Consider the following 19,442-nt stretch of genomic DNA (forward strand, 5'->3'; position numbering starts at 1 on the left):
TTAAACTGTATATAAAGTAACAACATACTAAAATTAACCATTAGGAAAGGTTCAATGTAAAATTTCTACCCACTTGCCAGAAAGTAAAAATAAATACTGTATAATAAAACTGAACAATATTAAATTTGAGCATAAATTATAAAAATAAAACTTAAAGCAAGTACAAAGAGTTGCTGTCGGTCTTAAAATGGAAACAATTCTTTAATAAGGAATTCTAGATGATGTACTTGAAGTCTAAAAAACTGTTACATCTAGCAGTTACCTTACAATTGCTAAGAGCTTTTAAAATAGTTTTAATTATATTTGAGTAAGATTTATAAAAATTGATTGTAGAAAATAGTTATCCTTTCTCAATCTGAAGACCAAAGTATGTGTTGAACAAACTTGGTTCGGCTGTGTCGGCATTTTTATCCTTGCTGGTTGAAATCTATGGTGCTTATAATCTGAAATATTTATAGTAACCCAGATTAGAGCATTCTGATTTTGTCCCCTTCTGTTTAGGATTGAAAACATTGTACCCTGCATTTTAAATAGGTCTTTAAATTTACATGGTGCCTAGCTCGTAAAATTAGCAAAAGCTGCTCCATGCACTGAGTTTTAACTATTTTATTGAATATATATCTTGCCTTTCCAATCACAGCTATTCTTCATAGTTAATAGAGTATGAATACAAAATCCAGTAAATTTACAAAGAAGTCAATAAGATAAATTTAAAACAACCTCAAATACTTTAGGAAGCTTTTCATAAGGCAGTCTCAAAACCCAGGCAGCACGATATTAAATTTAGCCTTTCAAATAAGATAGATTTTATGTATAAAACCTTACATAACTTTCATATAGTTGGTATTTCCAATAGGGTCAAATTATGTAAAGTTTTATGAATAGGTCTTCGCTGATTCACTGCTTGATTATCTTTTCCAGAATCTTCTCAATACCTGGGAAGATTCTGGAAAAGATAATCAAGCAACGAATCAGCAAGCACCTAAAGGCAAACAAAGGGTCTGTCAAAAACAGATCATACCAGACAAATCTTATTGCATTCTCTGACCAGGTGACAAAAGTAATGGACCAGAGGAATTCTGTGGATATAATTTACTTGGACTTCAATAAGGCATTTGGTAAAGTAGACCACAACCTACTATTTGATAAGATAGAAAAATGTGGGTTAGACAGCACCACCACCAGAGGGATTCGTAACTGGCTGACCGGCTGTACTCAGTGTGTGGTCCTCAATGGAACTTCATCTACATGGAGGGAAGTGTGTAGTGGGGTACCCCAGGGCTCTGTTCTGGGCCCAGTGCTCTTCAACATCTTCATCAATGATTTGGATGCGGGGATAGATGGGGAACTCATCAAATTTGCAGATGACACCAAGCTGGCAGGAATAGCCAACACTCCAGAAGATAGGCTTGAGATACACAAGGATCTCGACAGACTTGAACATTGGGCACTATCTAACAAAATGAAATTTAATGGTGAAAAAAGTAAGGTTCTACATTTAGGCAGGAAAAACCAAATGCACGGGTATAGTATAGGTGGTACCTTGCTCAGTAGTAGTAACTGTGAGAGGGATCTCAGAGTCCTAGTGGACAGTCACTTCAATATGAGCCAGCAGTGTGCTGCAGCTGCCAAAAAAGCCAAGACAGTGCTAGGCTGCATTAACAGAGGGATAGAATCAAGATCATGTGAAGTATTAATACCACTTTACAATGCCTTGGTAAGGCCACACCTGGAATACTGCGTTCATTTTTTGTCAGCATGATGTAAAAAAGATGTTGAGACTCTAGAAAGAGTACAGAGAAGAGCAACAAAGATGATTAGGGGACTGGAGGCTAAAACATATGAGGAACGGTTGCTGGAATTGGGTATGTCTAGTTTAATAAAGAGAAGGGTGAGAGGTGACATGATAGCAGTGTTCCAATATCTCAGGGGCCGCCACAAAGAAGAGGGAGCCAAGCTGTTCTCCAAAGCACTTGAAGGAAAGACAAGGAGCAATGGATGGAAGCAACCTAGAACTAAGGAAAAATTTCCTGACAGAACAATTAATCAGTGGAACAACCTGCTTCCAGAATTTGTGAATGCTCCAACACTGGAAGATTTTAAGAAGAGACTGGACAGCCATTTGTCTGAAATGGTATAGGGTTTCCTGCCTGAGCAGGGGGTTGGACTAGATGACCTCCAAGGTGCCTTCCTACTACTACTACTACTACTACTACTACTTATTGTTATTGTTATTATTATTATTATTATTATTATTATTATTATTATTATTATTATTATTATTATTATTATTCCTGAATTGTGTCTGGAAATAGAAACATAGGAAAAGACCTAGTGGTCCATTGAGACTTCCTGTTGAGGGTTTTTTCCTTTTTAATTTATGTATTTTTTAATTTTATTTTTTGTCACATGATCTTGCATTGATAATGCTGTTGTCATGCGTGAGTAATTTGTCAACTAAGCCTAGCCCTGATCAATAATTTGAACACCTTTCAAAATACAATTCATGTTAAAATGTGAGAGTCTGGATGAGGGTTTCTTTTTTTAAAGAAATCAATCAGGCCCTGTTTACATTTATGGGATAACAAAAACTTTAGGACTGATTTCTAACCATCTTTTTGCTTTTCTGCTTTATATGAATTAAACATTATGAATTTTTAAGTATTATTGGTATTGTGAGATTATTTTAAAACTTGTAAACACACTGGGCTTCTACAAAAAGAATAATGTAGAAAGTATAAAAAGATATAGATATAGAAAAATAAAAAAATTCTGGGCAGTCGTATTTTAGTTGTGTTTTAAGCATATTTATTGTAAGCATATATTTATTGTAAGTCTCTGAGAGTCTTCATGGAGTTGAGTGTCCTTAACAAATCCAGTAAATAAAAATAAAATGTAAATACTCTGTGAAGCTAAACTTGCCTTGTGAACCCTACCATACGGTTTTGTTGAGAGTATATTAAAGTGTTTTTACATTTCTTTGTTTATGTTTTTCAACTTTCCAGTCTAGCAGCTCTGGTGGTCCCTTCCAAATATTACCAGGCTTATTTCAGTTTAGTTTGAAAGTCCTGACATAATCAATCAGTTCTGCCAATTGAGATGTTATCATGTACATTTTGATTTTAGCTAGATCTGTGCTTGGGGAAACAGGGAATTAAACACAAGCATGGGATATCTGCTTCTTTTCTGGGTCAAATTTGCCTTTGCCCTATTATGCTAAGCCTCCAAAATGCAAAGGCTACTTCCCTTTGGGCTTTGGTTCTCTGTTGCCTGCAAAAGTCGAAGTCTGTCTCCTTCCAGTTTCGCAGGCATAATTAGGGTTGAGTACTATATTTATCCCAAACACAACAATTCTTCTCTCACTCACAGGAAAATTAGATTTAAAAAATCATCAAAGTTGGCAAAAATTGGGTGCAGTGTTCAGCTTCTTTACTTTATGAACCTTGAGTTGACTGTTTTAGCAGAAAAGATTCCCTTTCCCACGTGATACACATTTGTGTTTTTTTGGTTGTTGGAAGTAATATTCTAAAAAAGAAGACCAGGAGAAAATCTAAAAATGTAATAATTAAATCTATCAATAATCCTCAACTAAAGACATTTGTCTAGTGACTGTTCGAAGTTATTATGTTGAAAAAAGTGACTTTTGACCAGTACTCTCACCTATAACCATCACAGTGTCTCCATGGTCATGTGATCTCAATTTGGGTGCTTGGCAAGGGCACATATTTACTGTGCTTGTAGTGTCCCAGAGTTGCATGATTGCTATTGGCAACCTTCCCAGCCACTTACAACAAGAAAAGTCAGTAAGGGAAGTTGGATTCGCAAAATGAAGTCAGCAGAAAAGGTTGTAGAATTGGGCACAGTTCCTTGATTAAATGACTGTATTGCTTAGTGACAGAGGTTCTGGTTCCCATCGCGTTCATAAGTAGAGGATTACCTGGAGTTATTAAATAAAATTCTAAGGAATGAATGAACGAACTAATTAACATCAATGTCATGAGAGAGTTGACTATTTTAATGGCTCTAAATGTGATGCTGGTTGGACCATGGGCTCTAATAGAGTCATATTTGCAAGAGGAATTTAAATAGGGAGTTAAAGTTAAGAGCAATCTGCAGCAGGAGTGAGAAGAAATGAAAGCATGAGGAAATATAGAGTAAATCATGCCTGGAAGAAGGTAGTCAGAAACCTCTTGGATACTGTTGCCAATAAAACTGTATAGTATGTACAAGGCTGTAACGTTTACGTCAGTTAGGTGCCCGATGATTAGAACCTCCAAAGCGAAAAGGCACCATTGCAGTTACTGATGGAAAACATTTCCTGAAGCCACAGCGGTACAGATAGTCCTCGACTTCACTACCACAATTGAGCCCAAAATTTCTGTTGCTCTGTGAAACATTTGTTAAGTGAATTTTGCCCCATTTCACAACCTTTCTTGCCACATTTGTTCAGAGGCTCACTGAAGGTGTTAATTTGGTAACGCTATTGTTACTTGAATCTTAGCTTCCCTATTGACATTGCTTGTTAAGAAGGTTGCAAAAGGTAACCCTGGGGCACTGCAACCGTCATAAGTTCGACTTAGTTGTCAAGTACCTGAATTTTGATCACCTGACCACGGGGATAGTGCAACAGTTGTAAGTATGAAAAAATGGTCATAAGTCACTTTTTTCAGTGCCATTATAATTTCGGAACAGTCACTAAATAAACTGCTGTAAGTTGAGGACTACCTATATTCCTTGCTTTATCAGATCATATCTAGTTGGTACATGGAATGTGAGAATAGAAATTATCAAGCAAAAATGAATCATACTGGTTGGATGTTTTAAGAATAAGTGATGGGCTAGATTGGTTTGCTTTATCTCACATAGTCATGTGGTAATGCAAGCCATCTGAGTTGCACACTGCCATCTTGTGATGCTTCTGCGGCTTTCCAAAAGCTTGCAGAAAAGCTGTGCCCACACTTCTCCATTTTCACACTGCCTTCTTGTGACGGTGGCAGGGCTGGTGGAGTACAGGGCAGGGGTGGCTGGCTGGCCATGATGTGGATACTGAGGCAGCAATTCTCACTGACAATGGTGTTTAGGATGGCATTGGGGCTGATGTAGAGGCCTGGGGATACAGTAGCCAACTGAGACCGCTAATGGCCCTGGGCCTCTATTTTAGCCCCAGCATGTCTGGTGTTGCCACCTCCACTAAGAAATGCTGCTATGCAGGGCAACCAAAAAAGCAGAAATGGGGAAAAGATAGCAAATGATGATAGTTGAAACACTCCTCTGGTCATAAGTGCAAGCGGCCTGCCAGACGTCCGAATTTTGATCATGTGACTGGGGGACTGCAATGCTTCTAACTTATCCTTGTTGCTGGTGTTAAGTAAATTCCACCAGCTGTTAGCCAAGAAGCCACCCTAACCTTAGCCATTCTGGCCCCTCTTCGTAGTGAAATTATTTACAGATCACCCCAGGTTTGCCTTTGTTCTGAGTCTGCTGAAAGAAGGGGCTACCACAAAAGGGATATGCTTTCCTTGTTGAAAGCAAAAATCAATTAATGAACAATCACCCAAATTTTATGCAAAGATTTGTGGTGATCTGGAAAGGAGAAAAAGAGCAAATTGGTAAATTCACAAACTAAAGACAGGTCATTGTATAACTGGTGTGTATATACTGAATTTCCAGACACTTTCAGGGATATGGAATGGCATCAATTTGCTTTGACTAGTTTTGGAAAAGACTTGCTGACAAATTGAGAAACGAGTTATTGGCGTACAAAAGAGTTTGGAGGAATTGTTCCAATGTTGTGTCGTAACTGATGGGCAATTAGAGGAGTTGACGACATGGAGGAAAGAATAAAGGCAAGAGCTTTTATAGCCTGTCTCCAACCAGTTCTCCCCTCTGAAGTCTCCTTGACCTGAACACCAGAGAAACCATTCAAATAGAAACCCCTGCCCACAGCAGAAGCAAACAGTCTTAGGTTTGTTTTGCTACTGCAAAGCCCTGATATACATAGCCAAGACTTGCAGTGCTAAAGTACCAGTTGCTAAGTGCCCACCTGTGGAATTGCAGGCCATGTAGCAAGCAAATGCCTGAATTGCTTCAGAACATTATCTTCAGGAATCTTGGCAGGCTTCTTATGAGCCCAACGGCTTGGCAAGGCAGCCCTCAGACGATTAAGAAGAGCTCAGGAAATTGACAACAGACCGGTTGGTGCATTTTATAATCTGTCTTACTCTTCATGTACTCTGAAGCTTAGAAATACAGCGGTGCTTAAAAAATTGTGAACCCATTTGAATTTTCAATAGTTCTGCATAAATATGACCTAAAATGTTTAAGGCCTCGCTCTTTGGGGGGTGGTGGTCCCATCCCCTGGTTATTTTAATGAGCGGGTTTGTTTGAGGATCATTTTATTTTCAGAAGGTCAGCTCTCTCTTACTGAGCAGAGGGGCTTGTTCTGTGCGGGTCCAGGCTCTGAATGCCACTCTTCACAAAATGTCCTTTCAATGTTAAGGAAAATAGTGAAAATCTTTCAAGAAGCTTTATACCGTTCATTTCATGCAGATTTTAATGATGCAGATTTTAATATTGATTTTAGTTTTATATTATTATTTATTTGGTTTTATAACTTTTATTTTCAATTGTTATAAGCCACCTTGAGTGATTTATAAATAGAAAAATGGGGTATTCATTTTATAAACAAATTACACCTTGAACTTCTATCTAAGGGCTAATTAGAGAAGCTGGGGAGAGTGACACTTTTGGATGAAAGGTTCCAGAGGTGCTGAGAGCAAAGGCTGTGTTGGTTGTAGGAGGTTCGGTGTATGTGGCCGGATGGGGGGATCCCCAGCTAAGAAAGCTAGAAGGACATTGTTGGGAAGAGGATGAAGATTCCGGGAATTCAGAGTGAGTTGCAATATTCAGGTGGTGATATATTCAGCGGATATTTCAACAGGAGTCAAAGGCTGCGCAATTGGCAGATAAAATTGATCCCAGTTGGATGCCAACAATGGGACAAGTCCTGTGGAGATACCTGGGGAGCTAACTTACTCAGTTATCTGGGAACAATTTGATCCTGTTGAACCTGAGGAAACAGACAAGGTCCTCCAGACTATAAATACCAACACCTGGGAGTTAGATCCATGCTGTTCATGCTGCCAAGACTGCCCCCGGAAGTGACATGTGAATGGGCGTGAGTGATGGTGAATTCTTTGCCGGAAGGGGTGTTCCCAGTTCACTTTAAGGAGATGCTGGGGTGCCCTCTCCTCAAGTCTTTGCTGGATCCTACTGTTCTGGACAATTTTTAGGGAAAGTGATGGCACTACAATTCCAGAAGATTTTGGATGAAATGGATTCTCTGGATCCCTTCCAGCTGAGCTGGGACAGAAACAGCATTGTTCTTACTTTTCGATGATCTCCAATTGAAGTGGGATGGGGCTGGTGTATCCATCCTTGCTCTTCTTGCTCTCTCAGTGGCTTTCAGTGCTATTGACCATGATATCCTTTTGGGCCGACTCGGGGAGTTGGGGGGTGGGGCACAATTTTGTGCAGGTTCATCTCCTTCCTCTGAGGCTGGTCCCAGTTGCTGTTGATAGAGAGGGAGAGAGGTCCAGTCCTCAGCCCCTTTTTTGTAGGGTGCTTCAGGGCTTAGTGACATTTAACATTTACATGAAACTGCTGGGTATCATGAGCATACAGTACAGTGATACATCTCTGTCCCAGTGAATGAAATCGTGCTGTGATGTTCTTTTGCAATGCCTGAAGGCTGTGGGTGTCTCAGTGGGGATCAACAGGCCGAACCCTGGTAATGCAGAGTGGCTGTGAGTATGGGGTTCCTTTGTATCTGGAGGTTTATTATCTTTGGTCTTGGAGGGAGCAGCATTGCACCAGGCAGACCCAATGCATAATCTGCGCATTCTCTTGGACTCATGACTCCTACTTGAGGCTAAGAGGGCTTTTGCTCGATTACTTTTGAAGCCTACTTGGCATGAAGCCAGGTTAGCACCCCTAAAGAGCTGCCACCTTTTAATTGTATAATTTATTTTATCTTTTGTTTTTATTTGGCTCCTGTTTTACTGGACTTGATAGATATTGTGTGTTCATATAGTTTTAATGCTTTTATCTGCGTATCTGTAAATCACTCCGAGTTATTCTGAGAGTAAGATGGATAGTGTCTAAATTTGATGATAAATTAATATTATGTAGAATGGATTTATGAGATAAATATGTTCTGACAGGATTACATTTGTAATTATTGTATAGCATGATGTACATTTCATTAGATGCTGAAAATGGCTTTGAAGAGAATTCTTGGCAATCACAATTTCTAAAGTGGGTTTTCCTTTTTTGGAGATTTTCCTAAAAGTTTCATTTTGCATTGGGATTATCCAATCACTCAATCATATGTGGATTACCAGTATGGTTTTTTTTTAAAAAAATTAACTTCTGTGGTATCATTACAAATCCCCTCATTCTTGAACTTGAGTCAAGGGATTTCTACCAAGCTTACGGTTGTACTGTAGCTTTCTTAGTTTCTTAATCACTTTTGGAAATTGTTTCTTAACTGCTTTTCAACTATTAGGAATCTTTGGACCAATATTACAAATTTAAGGACTATATTTTTTTAATAAACAACAGAAGATGATTAGAACTTTGATGTTGGAAGTTATGGACTAAGGGTTCAGATGGGTTTATGAGTAAGATTTTGAAAATGTAAGAATCCTTCCTATGGGAAAATGCTGTTGTTTTGAATTTTTAAGACAAAACATGATATGGTGGGACTTTGAAGCTTGAACACAAGAGGAAAACAGAAGGAACTAAAAATTACAATTAAAGAACAACATTTAAATTTGACCTACTAATACAAAATGGAGCAAAATGCTTTTACAATGGACATATTGAAGGTTATTTGTGAACAGAAAGTTAATTTTAAAACTGTCTGCTATTATAGTTAGACTGTCTTTAAAAGATGACAGAAGAGGAATAAGTTTTATCAGATAAAACAGAGACTTATTTGAATGTGGATTTAAAAATAACAGACTATAAGGATGATATGGAAAAGATACTACACAGGATATACAAATGGAGCTGGCTGAAATCTTAATTAAAAGGAACATATACATAACAAACCAAGAGTGATTTGGGTAGCTTTTCTATATTGGATTTACAAGACAGTTGTTAAACTTTTGAAGGATCTTTTAAGAAGTGACAAAGAAAAATGAAAAAAAAACCTATGTTCTAGGATGGGGTGTCAAACTGCTGGCCTGTTGCAACACGTCACATGATGTAGTGAGTTTGAAACCCGTGTTCTAGGATATTATTTGAATGGATTAAAGATCAAGATTGTTAAAAGGAGGAAGTATAAAATTGGTTTATTTTGCCAAGATTAAAATAGATATGTTATCTCTGGTAACCTTTACTAGAGGTTTGCTGACCAGTATTGATCAATGAGGCTTTAGGGATTTGTTTATAGAGAAAAATGAGGTATGGTAAGTAGAAATCATTTGTTGTATTTTAAGAGAAGGTGATCAGTTACTAAAATTGTTTATGCTTGTGATGAAGAGGGAAGATATTTGTTTTTTCATTGTCGTTGTGTTCTTTTATGCAGAATTGACTTGCGAGGCCAGTGTGTGGTGCAGTTAGTTCACATGGTGTAATAAGATGGAGGGTTTGTTGTCACTGTGAGTTGGGGGTTGGGAGCACAAAGGGAGGCTCAGCTAATCTCAATGTATACATGGTTGTACTTTGACAATAAAGGTTCATTCATTCATTTTCTATTTTCTTTCATTTTTTCTCTTATTTTCTACACTTTCTATTTTCTATTTTTATTCTTTTATATTTTTAGTTTGCATTAGTTTTTATCTTTTTAATTGTTATGTTTAATAAACTTATCATAAAAAAGAGTGCATGCCTATATTAGCAAATAAAAACATGAAAGAGTGCTTGAAAGAAAAAAGAATCTCTTCATTCTCCTTTTTTTGTTTGTTTTTAGAATGTCTGCTTTGAAAGTTGAAACCCTGAAAATATTAAAGGTACTGTAGTAGGAGTGTATCGGATAGAGATTACTGTATGCATTATGTTCTATAAATTTGCCACAAATGTCTTTCCATAATCTTATTTCATTAACATGAAATGTTGGCATCCTTCCTACTTATTTTGTGAATTCCGATATATCAGACTTGATATCAAAATATTTGAATAATTCTATTTTTGTTCTAATATGTTGGGAATTTTTAATTGAGACTGTTTCAAGAAAGTTTCTCAACTAGTGTTGAAAGTTTAAACTCTGTGTTCATAAGAATCATTTTCAGTGGACTTTCAAAGCTTTCACAATGGTTAAAATGAATTTAAAAGTTATTGAATTTTTTGTGATGGAGTTATCCTTCAAGTTTCTCACTCTACAAGTTGTATTTAATTTTCTGAGCATTCATGCTTTTTGTTGGCATTTATTTTAGTTTTAGTTTTATTAGTGCAAAATGGAGTTCCAGATGTCTTTGGATTCAACAGGGAAGTTATTTCATTCCACTGAAATCTTGGCAGATCCTAGATTTTGGGGGATCAGCTTAAATAACCCTTTAAATGTTAATATATTATGGCTGTCCACAGTTTTAAAATGGCTGAAGTAAATTGGGACTCACATTCAACAGTATTGTCTTAGATTGGCCTAACTAATGAATGTTTAAAACATTTGTAGAAATTAAAATTTAGTTTGATGTACTTGGAATGCTTTTTGACAATTTTTAACCATATCTTGGCAATTTTTCTGCCTTAATTAGATTTTACTGCTTCATACTTCATTCTCAGTTGTAATCTTTAATATTTTTGCAAGATAGTATATTTCAGACAGTATGTATTTTCTCTTCCCTTTTCTCCCTCTTCCTTTTTTCTCCTCTTCCCCCCCTTTTTTCTTTTCTCTATGCTAATGTATAACTAAAATAACATTGGAAAAAATAATTAAGGTTTCCAGGCTAGTTAGTTTGGAAAGAAATCAAAAAATGTAGATAGATCAATGCTAATTACAGTATTTTTAAAATAATGAATGCCCTGTTCTTGCAGATTAGAAGACGATTGATTTATAAACTATAAACTATCAATTCTTTTAATCTAAAATGCGATTTAATATTGAAAACACAATTATACATACATCAGATATCCCTGATGTCAGGGTTGACAAGGAGACTCTAGTTCCTTAGAGATTTATTTATTTATATCCCACCTTTATTATTTTTACAAATAAGTCAAGGCAATGAACATATCTAACACACCTTCCTCCTATTTTCCCCACAACAACAACCCCGTGAGGTGGGTGGGGTGAACAGAGAGGGACTGATCCAAAGTCACTCAGATGGCTTTCATAGTCGGCAGCTATGTAAATACCTAACTTCAAATATTTGTTAGAAGTTGATCATGAACCAAAAGTGTGATACAGCTGCCAAAGGTCAGTGTTATTTTGTGATCTACATCAAATCCAGATCACAGGAAACAATTATTCCCTTCTACTTTTTCTTTGTGAGACCTCACTTGGTATATTGCATTCTGTTGTGGGTACCATAGTCTAAAAATGGACACGACTAGAATAAGATCAGAAGAGAGCTATTAAGTTGATGAGGAGCCTCAATGAGAATCAGTCTGCTTAAGCGCTGTAGAAGTCCATGCGTGCTGATGTGCAGTTAGATAAAATTAAATATTGTCATTGCAATTAAATCTCAATTTTTAAATTAATACCATTTGTTTTTCTGTCTCATTTTCTTTGCTTACCATAATCTAAAGTACTAAGACAGCATTTGTTAAAATAAGCAACAATGTAAATTCTTTAGACTAAAGTTTGTAACAATATTTGTGATAGACTTAATGCTGTTAAAAAGATAGGAATGGAATCCCTCCCTCCCTCCCTTTATTTATGTCTCAAATTTTCATATTTTTAGTAATCCCACGTTTTTATGCATGGATTTATTTCAGACACCTATTGGCTACTTAAAGTAGCTGAATCATGGCTCAGTTTCCAACACCTTTTGGAGGTAAGCATTAAATTATTTCTGTGACACTTCTTTTTAAGGGAGAAAACACTATTTCATTTGTGTTAGAAAAAGTCCTCTGATTTGCAGAGCCAAAAGTCAAGTATCTCATTCTTCAGAATTATTATAGAAGTTAGCAAAACAGCTCAGAGAAAGGACATCAGGATAGTTGGAGATAAAAGCAGCCCGAACAAGAGCTAGAGAAATAATTTTGAAATCCAAAGATTAACATATTAGATGGCATTGTGATGGGGGCTATGTCAGAAGTCAATTGGCTACTTCCATCTTAACACCATTCATAGTAGTAAAAGAACATTTTCTCTATTGTCTGATTTTAAAAATGCAGAGGCATTTGATTATCAGAAATTCATGGCTGGTTTCTACTGGTCACCTGCCAACTTCATTTATGGTGAACTCCAATTCTTCAACCTGTATTTTTGTTGCTCTTTAGATTATTATAGTGAACATTTTCTTTTTCTTAATTTGTGAGCTTTGCTTCCTTCAACCTGAGGCGGAAGGCATTGTTTAATCCCCTTTCAATTTGTGGATGTTTAAAAGAAGTTTGACAATGTTTAAATTCTTTATAGCTCCTTAAGAAACTACACCATTATTTATAATGCCTATTTTTCCTCTTTCAATTTCTTTGTTATGAATTAGGCAGCCTGGAAATTTGGGCCATAACTGTGGAAGAGAGAGCAAAGCATGATCAGCAATTTCACAGTTTGAAACCAATATCTGGATTTATCACTGGTAATGCCAAATAGTCATTCTGCTTAAGATTATCCATAGTATCATGTAACATGTTTGTTTCCCTAAAGCAGGGGTGTCAAACTCAATTTCATTGAGGGCCGCATCAGCATTGTGGTTGCCCTCAAGGGGCCGGGTGGGTATGGCCAGGGTGGGCGTGGCCTACTGGGTGGGTGTGGCTAAAGTGCATATGACCTAGGCATCAAGGGTGCCTATGGGAGCCTGGGCAGGAGTGGGACAGATCTGAGGGTCTCTGGCAGAAGGAGGGTCTCTGGGCCAGGGCCAAGGCAGTGGGGGCTGTTCCCTCACTGTTTCCAGGATGGCTTCGCGGGCCGCATGAAACCACTTCACAGGCCGGATCTGGCCTCCGGGCCTTGTGTTTGACATGTCTGCCCTAAAGCCTCCTTCCAACAGCCAAACTGTTAGTGTTGCAAAAGTTCATTGTTATAGTAAGGTAGAAGATAGAGCATACATGTCTACAAGATAATTAATATTCTGCTTAAAATATGGTCTCGGAGGTGTAATTTTAAAAAGAGTCACTAAAATTTTAAGAAATTGAGTTAGAGTTCTAAATTTATTGCTATTTTTTGGTGTCTTGCCTATCTCATCCTCCCAACAATCGCATATCACTGCGTTCAGCAAAGAAATAATAGCAATAAATTCACTTCACTACTGCCAATGAACTGCATAAGAACAGCAGAGATACATTTCTCTATGATTGTTTTGACGCTTCTTTCAAACCCTATTTTCACAGTGCATATAATGTAGCTTGAAAGCTCAAACAACGTAACAACCCTATGTTTACTGCATGTGCATAATCCATAATTTTTTGCTTGATAACCTACCTAAAGCAGAAAGCAAAACACAGGGACAACCCTCTCCAAAATATAGAATGAGGCAATATATTATATCAGAAAATTTAAAAATACCAGAAAGCTTACTTATTGGCAAACAGCAGTATATTGTTACTTGACTCTCCTTTCTTCCAATTTGACTCTCCTTTCTTCCAGTTGATGTGTAGATGATAGCAACAGCAATGAAACCTCTGCGTATTTTTTATTAATTACTGCACTTTCCAAGTTTTAGATTTTTTTTTTAAAAAATTATAAGATGGCAGAATGACTGAACTATATGAAATAAAAGCCACCTAGAGTAGCCCCAGGTGAGCTAGGCAGCAAAAAAATTAACATAAATAAAAATACATAATTTTTAGAGCAAAACATTTGGAACATGGGAGATTTTATTCTAAAATTGAAAGACTTGAAATAAGTTTAAAGTGTTGGCATCACCATATTAGAGACTAATATGTCACTCTATAAGTGAAATGGGAGGTCTCTAAATTTAATGAATAAAAGAAATAAATTTAGAGCTATTGATGGCATTGTTACAAACAAAAATCTAAAATAATAGCAGTGAACAACTCACAACAGAAATAAAATGTATGCACAATATTCTGCAATTTGACAAAAATGGCAGTATTATACAGTACATTGAAAGTGGCCCTCAAAAAGGAAGATTTTTAACAATGTCCAGAAAACTATCAAAAATATGAGGCAACTCCTTTGGAAGAAATTCCAAGCTTAGATGTAGTCATTGAAAATACTGGCTCCCTATTGTCAATATTGTAGTTCTGTTTTTGACAGTTAAATGGAATCTTTGTTTTCATGATGTAATATGCTTATTAATATCTAATGTTAGGGAGATAATGTAATAATCCAGGACTGTTAGGGAGTTTTCAAAACATCTGATGTAGATCTGAGCCAGCAGAATGTTCTGACTCTGCGTTAGAGCAACTTTTGACTTCATGAACTACTATTCCTTTTTATTATGCTCTTTTGGTATCTGCTTCTTTACATTCTAGAACAGGGGTGTCAAACTCAATTTCATTGAGGGCCGCATCAGCATTGCGGTTGCCCTCAGGGGGCCGGGTGGGTATGGCCAGGGTGGGCATGGCTACTGGGTGGGCGTGGCTAGAGTGCATATGGCCTACTGGGTGGGCGTGGTCAACTCTACATCGTTTGCATCAAGGGGGCCTATGGGGGCCTGGGCAGGAGTGGGACAGATCTGAGGGTCTCTGGCAGCAGGAGGGTCTCTGGGCCAGGGCCAAGGCAGTGGGGGCCGTTCCCTTACTGTTTCCAGGATGGCTTCGCGGGCCACATGAAACCACTTCACGGGCTGGATCTGGCCCCCGGGCCTTGTGTTTGACATGTCTGTTCTAGAAAAACATTTCCTAAAAATTATTTTTAGTTCATTTGATTATCTCTAGAGCTATTCATTCTCCCCAAATACTCCCACTGGGAGAGAGAAAAATCCCATTTTCATGGTAGTTTCACTTTCTTTTTCAAAATAATTTTTTTTGTAGTTTTGCAAACTGGTAACTTTGAGTTTTCTGGAATGCTCAAGAATGTGTAAAGCTGTTCCAGAATGAACATGGAAAACATTATTTAATGGTAGAAGGAATAATTCTGACCTATCACAATAGCTGTTGTAAGAATTACTGATATTCTTTGAATATGATAAAATAACAGCATTAATTATTTACTGTGGGGAAGGGAACTTTTGGTGCTCCAGGTTCCTTTGGAATTCTACTTTAATTTCAGGTGCTCTAACAGGATAGGTGTCAGAATCCATTTTTAACTCCCTCTGTGCAAACCCAAATCTCACACACCCCCTTACTGGATTCTGCCCTTCCCAAGGAGGAAAGAGAAGACAGGGATGTTAGTTGCCCCATCTCTTTCCCTTAGATGTAATGTTTGTTTATTCAGCCTGCCTGGTGGCCATCACAAAAGACCGATGGAAGAAACCCTCTCCCTCTGAACAAAGAAAGGGGGTGGGGGAGAATCCTGGCTCTGGGCAATGAAAGGAAATCCTCTCTCTATCTGATTTACCAGCAAACAAGAAAAGTGGTGGGAGGGGGAATTCTGGTTTGTATCTCCAGATGCAATGCGAAGGGAAGGAAGTAATAATGTTGCAAATGTACTGGTGGTTCTCTTTTTTTCCCCACGAGGGGTTTGACACCTGAGTCTTGACTGATCTGGGACTGACCAAATGGACTGAGGGGTGGGGTTTTGGACACTTTAAAAGTATCGATCTGTGAGACAGTTTCAGATCCTGTCTATTATATCCACTGTTGTCTATGTTTTAGTAAAGGTTCCTGCTTGGACAAATGTGTCTCCCAAGAGTTTTTCTTTCCTAAGATGTGGATCGGAGTGGGTTCTGACAAGCGATAAAGGTTTTATGAATATAGTTCAACAGCATTAGACACATCGGTTCCTTACTACTACTTTCTTATTGCTATTTGAACAGGTTTACATTTGAAATAATACATTTCTTTTTGGCAGGTGATCAAGCCAGAAATTTTTTTTTCCAGTCTGGTTTACCTCAACCAATTTTAGCACAGATATGGTAAGTTTGATATTTCATCATTTTTTGGGGGGGATAATACTTAAATGATGGTGATACAGTGACGTTCTGTTTTAAAATTTCACCTAAAAACCAGAACGCTGAGTTCTAGTCCTGCTTTAGGCATGAAAGCTAGCTGATGACTTTGGGCCAATCACTCTCTCTCAGACCAACCCACCTCACAGGGGGAATGTTATGGGGAATATAGGAGGAGAAGGAATACTTTGTTTTCCACCTTGAGTTACCCATAAAGTAAGAAGTAATAAAGACAGGATAAAAATATTTTAAAAATGAATAAAATAAAATTTATCTATAGTATACTATGAAATACAAGGGCGGTAGGCTTCAATGGGAAGTAAAAAATATTATCTTGGAGGAGAATTACATGGATGTGTCAGTGAAGTTGCTAATAGATGGTCCTAATTTGAAGGAGATATTTCCTTTATAGTATGAGTTCTTAGAACAGTATTTTTGATAAATACTGTTTTTGTGAAACATTTTTTCTAAAGAATTAAGGGAAATATAAAAATGTCAGTCCAGTACATTAGCAAAGTAATCTTTCTGTAGCCAGCTTCTTTAATTAGGTATGTGAATTATCAGAGTAAACATAAATGATGTTTGATTCTAAGATTGGAAATACATTTAGCAGATAGAATGAGTTTTCTCATTGTCTGGACTAGAGAGAATAAATAGATATTGAAATAATAGGATGTTACTCAATAGCCTTTAGTTAGAATGTTTATGTGATTATATATAAAATATATATTATAATTCGTTAAAAAATTATTAAGAACATTTAAGAATCCTTTGTTATATAAGGATTTAATTTCATCCTGTGTATTCTGGTATAATTTTGATATAAAGGATAGTAATATGAGAAGATGACAATAATTATTTTTATTTGCATTTTATAATATTTTAGAATATGTAACTGGGTGTTTAAATTTTCTTGAGCTTTGAAAAGCTATGAATGGTAAAATGCTAGCCTTTTAAACATAATTTCTAGTAGCTAAGACAATTTATTATAAAGGTTAAGGTTTATAATGAAAAGAAACTCAAATGGTTTTCGAAATAGTAACTAAATTTAAATAGCCATGCTGTTCCAACATATGTTCTGAAAACTATGTTCTTTAGGATTTGTTTTAGTTTTGATCTGTTTGATTAGTCTTGATACTATTCAACTAGTAGAGATGAAATAAGAGAACTAGAAGATGAAAATACTATGTAGTATTTTGTAGATATTTCAACTTCATTTTTATCAATTGTTATACTATGTAACACTGCAATGTTATGTATTTTGAGTGTAGAATTAGGCATCTATTTTTAGGCTGTAGCTAAGGTTTTTTTATTATAGTATTCAGTTATTGTTATTGGATTAACTGTGGCTGTTGCTTTTGTATACAACTTAATTACGTTAAAAATTGATAGAGGGAGAAGGAAAGGGAAAATGTCAGTAGGCAGTTTATACTGTTCCTTTTGTAAATACAACCTTAGCATTTCTGTGAAAGTGATAACATTTTCCTATGTGAAAGAGATAAATATTTTAGCATTGTCAGAGTAATTATTTCCATACTTCCTGTCACAGCCACATTCCAGTTCAATTTTGAGAATGTTTTGAGCGTACAAGGTGATAAAACAGACTTCCTTTAAAGTTGCTTACTGTGGGTTGTTTAATACAGTGCATTCAGAAACTATTCGGACCGCTTTCACTTTTTTCAGGCTACAGCCTGATTCTACAGTTGTTGAAATTCATTTTTTAAATCATTAATTTATACTCAGTACCCCATAGTGACAAAGGGAAAACAGAATTCTAGAAATGTCTAAAAAGAAAAAATTGAAGTATCACATTGGCATAAGTACTCAAACTCAGCACTTTGTTGAAGCACTTTTGGCAGCAATTACAGCCTTGAGTCTTTTTGGGGTATTTATTTATTTATTTATTTAATTTATATACCGCCCTTCTCTCAAGAGACTCAGGGCGGTGAACAGGGCGGTGAACAGGGTATGATGCGACATACTCTGCATACCTGGATTGGGGGATTTTCTGCCATTCTTACAAATCCTTTCGAGTTCAGTCAGATTGGTTGGCAGCCGTCAGTGGACAGCCATTTTCAGGTTCCTTCAGAAATATTCAATAGAGTTCAATTCAGGGCTCTGGCTGGGCCACTCTAGAACATTCACAGAGTTGTCCCTAAGCCACTCCTGTGTCATCTTGGCTGTGTCCTTAGGATCGTTGTCATGTTGCAAAGTGAACCTTCACAGTCTGAGATCCTGAGTGCTATGGAACAGGTTTTCATTAAGTATATCCCTATACTTTGCTGCATTCAGCTTTCCCTCAACCCTGACCAGTCTCCCAGTCTCTACTGCTGAGAAACACCCCCACAGCATGATGCTGCCACCGCCATGCTTCACTGTTGGTATGATATTGGGCAGGTGATGAGCGGTGTCTGGTTTCCTATAAACATAACGTTTAGAGTTGAGGCTAAATAGTTCAATCTTGGTTTCATCAGACCAGAGAATCTTGATCTTCATGGTCTGAGAATCCTTCAGGTGCTTTGTTGCAAACTCCAAGAGGGCTTTCATGGGTTTTGCACTGAGGAGAGGCTTCCGTCTAGCCACTCTGCGATAAAGCCCAGATCGGTGGAGGGCTGCAGTGATGGTTGTCCTTCTGGAGCTCTGTCCCATCTCCACACAGGATCTCTGGAGCTCAATCAGAGTGACCATCGGGTTCTTGGTTACCTCTCCTACTAAGGCCCTTCATACTTTCTCAATGCACTATAGGTGTCCTCTTAAAAAGAAAGAGCCAGCACAGTTTAAGCTATTTTCATCCTTTCTTTTGCAATGAAATTTCATGCTTGATAACTCTGCCTTGTGGCTCTGATTCAGTTCTTGTTAGTTTCAAGTAGAAGCAGAAAAAATATATTATTTTAAATAATTTCATTCTGTATCAGTAATTTGCAAAGGGATATTAATTTTAGTGCTACCAAGAGTTATAAAACACCAATTAATATTACATTAATTCATTAAGATGAACTTTAGATTTAATTTTGGTTCAGTTCCTGGTAAAGGAATTTGGAGTATGCCTAATAAGAAGAAAAACATCACCGGATGCTTTCTGTTGGTTACTAACTGGCAGAAGCATTCGTGACAGGAGTAATGTATGAAAATAATACAAGAAAATAATTGGCTCTGTTCTGTATCACATTAGCATAAATCGTGTATTACGATTATTTGAAACCATTCGTTTCATTTAGGATGTGTATTAACCTGGAAAATCTCTAGTATTTAGCTTTT

At 37.0% G+C, this 19,442-nt stretch overlaps 1 protein-coding gene across 2 annotated transcripts in view; it reads left to right on the forward strand.

Moving 5' to 3' along the window:
• The window catches only part of ITSN1 (intersectin 1), a 105,337-nt gene that overhangs the window by 2,264 nt on the left and 83,631 nt on the right, over window positions 1-19,442 (forward strand). For both annotated transcript variants that reach the window (XM_083361427.1, XM_083361426.1), the window contains exons 2-5: window positions 9,977-10,016; window positions 11,944-12,002; window positions 12,657-12,749; window positions 16,088-16,151. In XM_083361427.1, coding sequence (XP_083217553.1) covers window positions 11,975-12,002; window positions 12,657-12,749; window positions 16,088-16,151 — 185 coding nt within the window. In that variant the 5' untranslated portion in view covers window positions 9,977-10,016; window positions 11,944-11,974. The remainder of the gene's footprint in view (window positions 1-9,976; window positions 10,017-11,943; window positions 12,003-12,656; window positions 12,750-16,087; window positions 16,152-19,442) is intronic.

The sequence above is a fragment of the Vipera ursinii genome (assembly GCF_947247035.1).
Source record: "Vipera ursinii genome assembly, chromosome: 4".
NCBI classification, from domain to species: domain Eukaryota; kingdom Metazoa; phylum Chordata; class Lepidosauria; order Squamata; family Viperidae; genus Vipera; species Vipera ursinii.